At 41.5% G+C, this 12082-nt stretch overlaps 1 protein-coding gene across 1 annotated transcript in view; it reads right to left on the reverse strand.

The window, feature by feature from the left end:
• Positions 1 to 12082, reverse strand: part of PDE4B (phosphodiesterase 4B) — a 1531620-nt gene that overhangs the window by 1044002 nt on the left and 475536 nt on the right. Inside the window, exon 2 of the mRNA XM_069232487.1 lies at positions 4051 to 4150. Coding sequence (XP_069088588.1) covers positions 4051 to 4095 — 45 coding nt within the window. The 5' untranslated portion in view covers positions 4096 to 4150. The remainder of the gene's footprint in view (positions 1 to 4050; positions 4151 to 12082) is intronic.

The following is a 12082-nucleotide window of genomic DNA, read 5'->3' on the forward strand; positions in this document are numbered from 1 at the left end:
CAGATCAACATGGTGACGACTTTCGGTTAAAATAAACATTATTTTCATATAGTTAGGGAGAGACAATCAACAGCAACTCTGCAGCGCAATATTCCAGAGAAGTCATCGAGGAAAATAAATTCCTCACGCTGTCTGAATGCTGTTGGTGCTTTAAACCATCCAGTGCTAACCTACATCAGAGTTGTGCACCAAGAATTTCACAATTAACTTATTTGCATCAAACTAATCATATATTAATTTACGTTTGGGGTCTACCAAAAAAAGAACTAAGAAACCTTTTCATAATGTCAGATGTCACAAACCTCGTTGATATTTGCTAGTGTGACAGACCCAATAAAATGTGAAGCATGCAGGTGTTTCTTTGACGTTAAAGCCAAAGTAATTCAAGCATCTTTTCCACCACTTCCCAGCTCTCCCCCTCCACTCAGCTACAGACAAAAACTCCACACAACCGGTCTAGTTTCAAATGGATCTCACAGACTGCGCTCTGCATTGTCTCAAAAATGAAAGCCTCCAATGATGCCCCACGCTCACTACAAATTAAGTTAGCCAAAGAGATTTGCCTCATCTTGATGCTTTACTGGATTGCCCTGATCAGTTTCTCTCTTGCACAAGAATTGTTCGCTGACTTCTTCTATAAGGCCAAGTTACACCCCTTTAAAAAATTAAAACGTCTGTTGATACTGACGACCTGAGCAATTTGTGTTCTAACTCAGATCTATCTTTCTTAGCCAAATTACTGGAAAGATGTGCCAATGAACAACTGAAACCGACTTGTGAAAACCTGCTTGATAATCTCAAGCCTGCATTCAGGGCTGACTGCAGTACAGGAACGTCCAAACTACCATTCATTGATGATATCCTATATATCCAAGACATAGATGGCTCTTGCCTGCTGATTTTACTTGACTTCCCAGTGGGCTTTGACAATGTTATTCATTGCATCCCAATTCACGCATGTAAAGAACGTAGGGGTTTTGAAAACAAGGTACTAAATTGATTTATATCCTCTCTCTGAAATCATTCTCAAGTGATTAAAATTGAAAACTTGCTCCTGTGCGTTTCCCTCAATAGGTCCGCTAAGGGTCTGTCCTTCCACCTGCACTTTTTACTCTCCATCTTGAAACATTGAATGATGTGATCAGAGATAGAGACCACTCATGTATCCTATGTGCTGATGACACACATCACTAATTTGAAAGTCTCACCTCCTGAAGATATTTCCCTGTTAGCCCTGATTCACAAGAATATCCAAACACGAATAACTGCATGTTAACTTACGTCCAGTTCCAAATAAACTTCACTACTCTTTATATAGTCTAAACCTGATACCGTTCCAGTTAGAAAATGGCTTGCCTCAAGTAAAATTTCCGACTGTACCCTACTCAACTCGTCTAATTCCAATAAAACTGAACTCCTAACTATGTGGTCTCAACCTGATACTGTTTCAGTTAAAAATGACTTGCCATAAGCAGAATCTCAGACGGCACCTTACTTCTCATTACTAACTTCAGATCCCTTGGCTTCGCCATAGACACCATGGCCAGCAAATTGCTAAGTTAGATTGAGTCATGGAACAAAGCCTGTCCTCAGAGAACAGAACTCAAAGAAGTGAACGAAGTGTTGATACTATTGAGAATTTATTATAGTAATGGAATCCTCTCTGGCATTCAAAAAAACTAATCTTCTCCACTCAAACCTTCCATTCATCCTGCTGCTCGCTTGGTATTTGGGATTGACCACTACGATCATTTCACCCTTGTACTTCACTCTTCACGTTGGCTTTAAATTGATGGCCAATGAACCTATAAACTCACTTGCCTAAAGTTAAATCTTTTATACTCTGATCACTCTCCCTATTAAACCAGGAAGCTGAAGAACCCGAGCTTTGAAGATAAGACACTCCCATTCTTAATACAACAGCCTTTAACAAAAAACACAATGTAAACCAGGCATTGTCCAGATTTGGTCCCAAAGTCTAGAATGCTATTCCTCCTTCAGTCTGCATCATTGATTCACTACATACGTTCAAACGCAAACAAAAATGTTCTACTTGATCATTACTTTGCCCCGCCATTCAAGTAGTCATTTTGGTCACTACATCTTTATGAGTCAAGGTGACAGTCTTGTTGTTTTCTGGGTATGTTTACAAAATCACCTATTACTTTTCCTGTCTGATATTACAGACTTTCGTTTAGTATGTATCTGCTTGTTAGATGTTTTAACTTTGCTGAGTACATTTGTTTTATTGTTTTTACTTTATCTCCTTTCATTTGTAAAATGGTCTGATGCTTTCAAGCCTTTTACGCTGTATAAAAACATTATCATATTCATGTAAAACAATGGTTACCGTTATAAAACTCCGAAGTATTATTTTAACCAACCTCAGAATGCGCAGGCTGGGCTCAATCATGTGACTGCATATTACCCGCAGATCTCTGTAAGTATGTGAAACTCGATAAATATAATTACCTTTTCAATTCTAGTTGCCAATGTATATATACAAGGGACCAACCCAACACTGAGGCCCAGATTTATTAACCTTTCATACAACACAACGCAGAAAGGCAACTTGCTACACTGTTTTCCTCTGTATCCCTTCCTGCACAAAAACAACACTTAGAGGCATATTCCTCTTTCTATGTGTGCTGAAGTAACAGAGATAAATAAAGATATTTCTCCTCGTTACTCCTCTCTCAGATAGGCGCAATATTTTGGTGCAAAACCAGGCTCACTTCCTTTGGTATGAATGGGTTTGCCTAAAAATATATGGGTTAATGCATGGGAATGCCCAGGCTCCACTCATGTAATGACTACCCAATGCTTTACAAAGCCACGCAAGACGATGCAAATCGACCCTTTTGTATCCTGGCAGCAACAAAAAAGTGGCTGAACCATGGTCAAAATGTTAGAAAATCTGGGCCTGAGTCTTGAATGTGTGATTGAATTGACGCACACCACTACATTGATTCCACTACATCGTGGGTCACAGTAGTGGCTTCCTTCCCCACCGCCGCCCATTTCTCCAGTAGCGCCGAGGCAGAAAGATATTTGTTAACCTTGCTAATGCTGGTGAATAAAATGAGACAGCAGCCCCTTTTCACAGGCCAGTCTCCAGCTATCTACCTGACATCAACGACTTGTCTCTGAACACATCTCCGCACCTCCCTAGCTCACCTGACACACCCCAGCTCCCTCAAGATGGTCATAAGTTTTAGCTGGGTTGGGGGTGTTGATGTGTATCCTCAGGGGGTTATTGACAGATAGGAGGGCCAAGTACGGTGCAAAAAACAGCAGCTGCGGCTCATTAAAAACGATTAGGAGCACTTTTAACGAAATCCCTGGAGCCAAGAGCGGCATCGCTGTTTGTAGGACCTTCATACCTTTAAGCAAACAGTTTGTTTCCCCCCTCTGAAGTGTGGCGCCCTGGGCTTGGGACCGGCTCGCCCATACCAAAAGCCGGCTCTTCCCCGACCTCATGTAACACTGTATCGGAAATAAGGCAAGGGTTAAATAAATTGCGGGTAAGGTTACATAAAATAAAATATGGTAATAAAAGGAGTGGGTCTGTGGGTTTCTCTACGAGAGGATGCAATGTGATATTTATAGACATCCGATCGAACCAATCCCTCTTTAAGACATTGAAACGCCATTCCTTGAGGTCTGCTCAAGTTCAGGCTGGACTCTGAAAGAAGTTCACGACATTGCTCTGTGGTACTATATGCATGCAACTCGGATTATCATCGAAAGGTCTTTTGTGTCAGAAAGAAACCCAGCAACAAAACAATTAAAGTAATGGAGGTAATCGTTTGACAAGATTACCTATTCCTGAATTCAATCAAGTGGAAAAGAAGTGAGAGATAATGCATGCTACTCGTTGAAAATTGGTGGCAGAGAATAAAGGCACCAAAGTTCTCAGAATAAATTACACAAGTCAGAGCCTAATGCATTTGTCAGACTAACGCTCAGACATGGCTGTTCCCTAAGTGTGTGCAGAGGAGACATCCGACATATCTACCAGGTGACAAGCGTAAATCTGGCAAAACTTACATCCTCTGCAACCACTGCCATAGCACTCCTGCTCTTCTTCATCATTCCGATTAGGTAAGAAGCAGCCAGAATGGAGCGGTAGCACCCAGTGTTCTACGACCTTCAAGACAAAAAAAAGATCTGAGTAAATATTACGAATATTTATTAAAACATAAAAGTAAACTACAATGCACCTCATTATGTGATAGAGTATATCTTTGCAAGTGACTAGAGTCAGATACACTCTCATTTTATTTTATAAAGATTTCATTAGAATAGCAAACATGAATACATATTTTTGGATATTAAGGTACTTTAGCCACAGTGTTTGAATCCTTTATAAAATTAAGAGTATATGAAAGGTGAAAATATATTTTCTCTATGTCACTCTTTGAACTACAATGACATTAAAATGTGTTGTTTTTGTCTGAAAACCTACACATTTATAGGTACTGACGGCATTGACATCACGCAGTGCCATTATGCATTTTTTAAAATCCTGATTTTTAATTCGAAGAAAGACCCTGATGCTCAACCCACGTGTATTAGAGGTATATTTTGCCTTTTCCTCCCTAGTAAACACACGGGGCTCGTTCGAATGACCGATTTAAATACAGCCTGGGAAATTAAAGATTCTACAGGATTCATTTTTCCCTGTGTGCGGCATCCCACCATCATTGTGATCTCCCCTATTCAAAATGTAGATAAAGCTGCGATGCAACGTTTTACTCTAACCCCCTGATACTTACATGTGGCCCTCTGCTGCTGTTTACTCAGATAGATGCTATCAATAAAAAAATATGTTAAAGAAACAGGCTAGTGTTTATTTAAAGGTTAATTTGTATTAAAGAAAGGAAGTAACTGTTAAGTCCTGCATCCCTTAACTTTGGGAGCATCTTCATTCTTAAAGTCAGCTTGCAGCGAAGTGTAAACATATGATTAAGTCCCTTCAAAATTCAAAAAGTGTATTTAATTCACACACAGAACCTTTTCAGTTTAAGACATCAGATTATAACAGCGTATTGAGAAGTATTGTTTTAAAAGTGATGGTTTTCAAACATGAATTTAGAAACATCAATTCTTCCCACTACCCTGACGACAATGCCAATAGTAAAATGTGGCAAGTAGGTTGCCATGTGCACCCTTAAGATGACCTGGGTTCCTATTAAAAACATTATAGTTTTTTAAATCAAACATAGGAGAAGTTTTTGTACATTGGACATCCTGAAGTCATGAATTTTTTTATGGTCCTCTTTATGTGATAAGAAGGGAAAAGAAATTAAAGTATTGCCTAGGATCACACAATTTGGTAAAGTGGGGAAGCCGGGATTAATCCCAGGTTTTCTGATTTCACATTGTGCAATTCAGCAACTACATGTATATGCTTTGCTTCCCCTACACACACCTTACCATCAATGTCCCCCCACATCCCAACCCCCGGCTTGACCACACCCCACTGGCATCACTGCGGCCCTCGGACACATTATAGACCACACCTTTTGGCCCCTGGGAAAATGTTTGTGAGTACCCATGCTCTAACCTTAACCATACTGTAACCTGGAATGTGATTTGGTGACATTATAATCAGAGTGCATTTGAAAGTTATAAAATACATTATACACAGCAAAAGGTTTTGTCAAAAGAACAGGTGACTAAAGCACTTACAATAAATGTTATTGACTTTTATATATGCATACACACTTTCACACACAGATCACATGTTCATATACATCTGAGTAAAAGCACATACCTACAGACATTCAAACACATGCAGCTGCCACACTTTCAGATATTCACACACAGATCACCACATATTCAAACACTTGCAGCTACCACACCTCCAGTCATTCACACACATATCACCACACATATACTTATCTTGTATGTAGCGAGGGGTGGTCATGGCTTTTTATTACTCACAGTTAGTGAGGTGAAGTCAGAAATATCGGCCTTTGGAGAAGGCTGGTGAAGTCACCAGACGTAATCTGATTAATTCCTTGCCTCCCTCTCTTATATTGATTTTCTGATCACGGGTGTCCTTAGGGTGGGGAATCTTGATGAAAGAAATGATGGATCCCATGCTGCAACCAAGGTTGTCGGAGGGGGAAGAGGGAGGGGAGGTGCACTGCCAGGAAGTGCCAAGTCATCTCAGCTGGTAATATGCCTGCATCGATGGGCCGTCAGGCACATCTCAGGGCCAGGTCAAAGTTACTTTATATGGGAGAGGAGGGCTCAGAGCAGAGGATGGCGCCAGGCAGTACTAGTCCCACCACTACCCGAATAGGCCCTCTGTGTAAAAATATGTGTGCTTCAAACTTTGTGACCCTCATGAAATATAGAACAAGGATTGCAAAGTTATGAGTCCAAACACCTAGCTACCTTTCACACCCTTTAATAGGGACTACAAGACACACAGGTAACCAAGCACACAGAGTACCACACACCGACAATACACATGCAGTCCTACAGAACATAGATAAAATCAGATATCACAAATGCAGATATCAATAGAGAGACCTCACAGCAGATGCTTGGAGAGACAAAGTTAAATGTAAATAGAGAGTTGGTCGCTAAATCGAGGGGGACAGACTTCGTGTTCATTAGGCCCTTATAACGTCTGCAGAAGAAATTCAATTTGGGGTGAACAAAGCAGGGAGCATGAATTACGATATGATAGTTTCCCTTGTACTGGGAATTTGACCTCTTCTGGGTGATAGAATATTTCCATCACAGCAATCTACACCCTCTCTGGAATGACCACCTGTCTGAAATTGAGTTTCTGATTGGCAAATGTTAGAAATGGGGTCTTTGGTTGGCAATCAGGTTATCCCCTGTCCAAGCAAAGACCCTCACTCTAGTCAGGATAAAGGAGAATCACCCTCAGCTAACCCCTGCTCACCCCCTTGGTAGATTGGCACAAGCAGGCAGGCTTATCTTCAGAGTGCTAGGTGTAAAGTATTTGTACCAACACACACAGTAACTTAATAAAAACACTAAAAATGACACAACACAGGTTTAAAAAAATAGAAAATATTCATCTAAACAAAACAAGACCAAAACGACAAAAATCCAACATACACAAGTCAGGTTATTAATTAAAAAGCAAAAAGAGTCTCAAATCCTTGAGAAAACAGGTAAAATACTGTTAGCATTGAAAAGTACCTGGGTAGCGTCAAAATAACACACATGGGCGAGTGTGCATCAAAAAAGGTAATCGGTGCGTCGATTTCTCACCCGCAAGTGGTGTCTTACATGTAAGAAAAGGGAAGGTTTAGGCCTGGCAAGTGGGTATACTTGCCAAGTCGAATTGGCAGTTACAATCTGCACACCCAGACACTGCAGTGGCAGGTCTGAGCCATGTTTACAGGGCTACTCATGTGGGTGGCACAACCAATGCGGCAGGCCCACTAGTAGCATTTGATTTACAGGCTCTGGGCACCTTTAGTGCACTGTACTAGGGACTTACCAGTAAATCAAATATGTCAATCATGGAAAGCCAATTACATACACATTTTATACAGGAGCAGTTGCACTTTAGCACTGGATAGCAGTGGTAAAGTGCCCTGAGTAACAAAAACAGCAAAAATAGAGTCCAGCACACATCAACAACCTGGGAAACAGAGGCAAAAAGTTAGGGGAGACCACGCCAAGGATGAAAAGTCTAACAGCAGAAGTATCTACTCTGTCCAAGCAGGAACCACAATTCCTAGTTAGGGTAAGTCACATATACACCATAAATTAACCTGTGCTCGTCTTCTGGTATCTTGTCCCAGAGCATGCAGACTTAACTTAGGAGGCAATGTGTTAAGTGTTTCTGCAACACTTAAAACAGTAAAACAGTGAAAACACCACACAGAAATAATCCACACCAAGTTGGAAAAATAGATCTTAATTTAATGATTAAAACAAGGCCAAAACAACAAAAATCCAATAATTAGAAGTCGAGGAATTAATTTTCAAACAAGATCTGCAATTGTAGTGCCTATAACCTTAAAGCCCCAACCGGGGCAATCTGGTCACGTTAGACCAGAGTAAATCCAAAGTTCAGGCTGACTGCGATGTAGCATGGGCAGGCTACATGGACCAACCTTGTCCTACTGAAACAGTACCATGTATGGAAGTTTGCGTCAATGTTGAAGAGCTGATGCGAGGAGCCGAGGGGATGCAAAGGCAATGCATCGATTCCGATCCCTGCAGTCAGGGATGTGTTGTCATTGAGCCACACAGTCATTGATGAGATGTCCGCAAGGTGCGGAGTCAAACCGTTTGTGATGGAGGTGATGCTTTGTCCTCAAGCTGCGCAGCCAGCAATCTGAAGGCGATTCATTACGACTGAGGGTGATGTGCCGGTTCCGAGCTGTGATGTCTCTGTCCTTATCGGTAGCGGTGGTGCGTCGGTGTGGAGGAGAAATGCAGCAATTCTGATTGGCACAGTGATGGTGATGTGTGGATTCTGCTGGATCACCACAGGGAAGCCCAGGACCGGATTTGCACCACTTGGTAGAGATGCAGGTCCAGTCCTTCTCACTCATAGGCAAGATTGGCAGAAGGCAGCTGGGCAGGTAGAGGAAAACAGGAGTCCAGCAGAGTTCCAGCAGAGGGGCAGTCCACTTAGCAGCACAGGAGTCCTTCTTCCTGGCAGAATGTCCTCAGGTCCAAAAGTGTACTAACTTGGTAGGGTCAGATGCCCAATTCGTATACACAGTGGTCCCTTTAAAGTGGTGAGACTTCAAAGAGAGGCCTCTGAAGTGCACAGAGTCCCTACTCTCCCTGCCTTGGACTCCAGACACACAACAGGGGGTTATGAAGACCTTTGTGTGGGCTCTGAACCCAACCCATTGAGGTGTAAGTGTCAGCTCCTCCCTCCCATCCTGCCCAGCATGGGCCATCAACATGCAGATGGCCACTGAGTCACACCTAAACTCACTTTGTGTGTTTGAAGGGAATGCACAAGAGCCCCACTGTCACCCACCCAGATGTGTAGTCAGAGACACGCAGAAGGCATTAGATTATTTAAAGTAAGAAAATGACAACTTACTAAAAGTTTCCTTTTCAGAATTAAATTTTAAAATCTGTCTTCATCATAAATTGTGATTTTAAATTGTGATTCCTTCCAGAGACACCAAACTTAGGGTTCCATCTCTTCTTGATTTGAAATTACAATTAAAAAAGTAATAAGACAACCCCAATGTCAACCTATGGCAGAGATAGGCCTTACAATAGGGAAAACAAATGAAAGTGTTTTTCACTATCTAGACATGTTAAACCTAAAAGTACATGTCCAATGTTTTAAATACGCTGCACCCTGCCCTTGGGGCTGACCAGGGCCTACCTTAAGGGTGGCCTATATGTATGAAAAAGGGTCTGGCAAGAGTGTTAATTTGCCAGGTTGACATGAAAGTTTAAAACTGCATACACAGACTCTACAATGGCATGTCTGAGTCATGTTTAAAGGGCTACTTAAGTGGGTGGCACAATCAGTGATGCAGGCCCACTTGTAGCATTTAACTTACAGGTCCTGGGTACATGTAGTACATTTTACTAGGGACTTATAAGTAAATTAAGTATGCCAATTCTGGATAAGCCAATTGTAATATGTTTTAGGGAAAGAGCACCTGCACCTTAGCACAGGTCAGCAGTGGTAAAGTATCGAGAATTCTAAAGCCAGCAAAAACGAGGTCAGCAAAACAGGAGGTCAGAAGGCAAAAAAGTCAAGGATGGCAGGTCTAACACCACCTTTATGAAGTAATGTATTAATCTCTGCATGCTCTTAAGAACCTTTTGTTCATAAGTTTTCAGACTTTTAGTTTTTTATGACCCTACATTTTTTGGGCCTGATTCACAAAGGGACTTATGACTAGTAAAATTACAAGTGTGGAGTGCCCACACTCATGGTGGAATCTCTGCACTGCAGTGCAGAGAATCTACCAGAGTGCAGAGATTCTGCACGAGTGCAGAGGCTTCACAGGTGTAACTTTACAAGTCATGTGTCCCCTTGTGAATCGGGCCCTCTGTGTTTCTATCCTCAAGCTTGTGGCAGGGAAGCTGGTCTCTTGCTGGCATACCTGGAGAAAGGGAGGCCAGGATTTCTAATTGGTGCGTACTGCTGTTGACTATGTTTTCATAAGGAAAGGAAGATAGGAGAGTCAAAGGAAGGATCATTTTATAGTAATCCAAAGAAGAAGTGCCACTGAAAAAGGTGGAGGCTTCATAAAATTAGTTAAGACTGGGTGGTCGAACTTCTCCAAACAGTGGCTATTGCACAAGATAAAACTGTACACCACCACCTCCTCAGAACATTGTTGGACCTGGAAAGACTCCATCTGAAAATGAAGGCCCTTCTGGAATTAGACTCCTGACTCATGCTGGAAGAGGAGGGCTCACTAAAGGACTCAAGGATTGATTCTTCTGGCAACAAAGAATGCAACTTACTCTCCAAAGATCAGTTAGTTGCCCTCCTGTTTGCCTTCTTGAGGGACTCAAAAAGCAGAATGCCTCCTAACTTCAGGTAATCTCAGCTGACCACAGAGGCCTATTCTATGCTGGAGGTCTAGCCAGAGGCAGATCTGGTGACTTGAAGCCTGTCTTAAGTAGCCTGGGTCTGTAGCTCTGGACAGGAGGAATGTTTCCATGCTTTGTAAAAAGGTGAGACTTAGTCAATTATTTTTCATCTTTGGACGACCACGAGAAGATTCTGAATCTCAACCAAGAAAATTGCACTCAAGTCAGACATGTACACTAGGCGTGTCCTGTTAAGAGCATTTTGCCATGCTAAAAATATATTTTTCTAGGCATGGCAATGAAATTATCCAGCCTCATGGAGTTCTTCCCAGCTATGGCTTCCAGCCTTGCCCGCCGTAGAATTTCCATTTCCAAAAAAGTCTGAAGGTACAACCTTGTACCGAGGCAAGATGACAAATCTATCCAACTCAGAAAGCAATGCCTGTGGCTACGAAATCCAGGCTTGTTCCATTTGGAGCTTTTGTCGCCAAAATCAGAAGCTTCAGCAGGAGTGTGACAATCACACATCTGATTTTGAGGGGTCCTACCTAGCCACAAACGTGGACCATGACTCACTGGAGAATGTTGACCTAATTTTAGAAGCTACCCGTATAATAATGTTTTTCCATTGACACACATACTTGATCAAGGATCTGGAAAGTTATCCGAAAACACCTCTTTGCCTGAGAAAGATTAGTATGATGGATATAGATACTTGTCCCTTCCTTGAAGTCGATGATTAATGAAAGTGAAAAACCTTTATGTGCAGAACTCTGTATTCAGTAATGTGTGTACAGACATAGCCTATTCAGATTAACCTACTAAAGACTGAAAGCATGACAGATGCTGAAAATCACTAGCTTTGCTGCTAGTTGAGTTTTCTGCATCTGTTGTACGGAAGTCTAGAATTAATTTACAAAACTATGAAATGGCTGTAGTTTGAGTGTGTAAAAACCAAGTCTACTTGTAGTGACATTGTGTGGACTAGTTACGGCATGGTTCAGGCATACAAAAGTTAGATTTAATTGTGACATAAAATGCAGTAGGGTATTCTTCCAGTGCTTGAATTCTCTTTTTGAAAAAAATCAAGGGCAGGGACTCTCTTCCTCAAAGTGCCCACCTGTGATAATTTTAGGTACTTTGACACTTTAAATCTCCTAAGCATGCTCTATTGTACATGACAGTATAATTCATGCTTGGGGTGAAATCCAGTACTATTACGGCCCAGTAGTATGGCTGATGTGAAGTTAAAAGTTGGAAAGACTGGAAATTAGGTGGTGCCCAACTTTCGTGTGTTAGAGACAGTAAAAGAAATCTCATGGCACAGCAACGTCTGAGATTCTCTCTGTGAGAAAGTGGATTATTAGTTGTGGTGAATGGTTACTCACCACAAGCAATAATGTCACTATTCCTGGTCAGTCCAGAAAAGATTTCAGCAATTTAAACAAGAGTTCAATCCCAGGTAGCTAGTGCACAGAGAAGGCTGGCTTAACTTAAGAAAATGTGTAAAGCATTTAGAAACAGCTACAATGTCGAAAACAGAACACAATAA

Source organism: Pleurodeles waltl, chromosome 4_2, assembly GCF_031143425.1.
Source record: "Pleurodeles waltl isolate 20211129_DDA chromosome 4_2, aPleWal1.hap1.20221129, whole genome shotgun sequence".
In the NCBI taxonomy this organism is placed as follows: Eukaryota; Metazoa; Chordata; class Amphibia; order Caudata; family Salamandridae; genus Pleurodeles; species Pleurodeles waltl.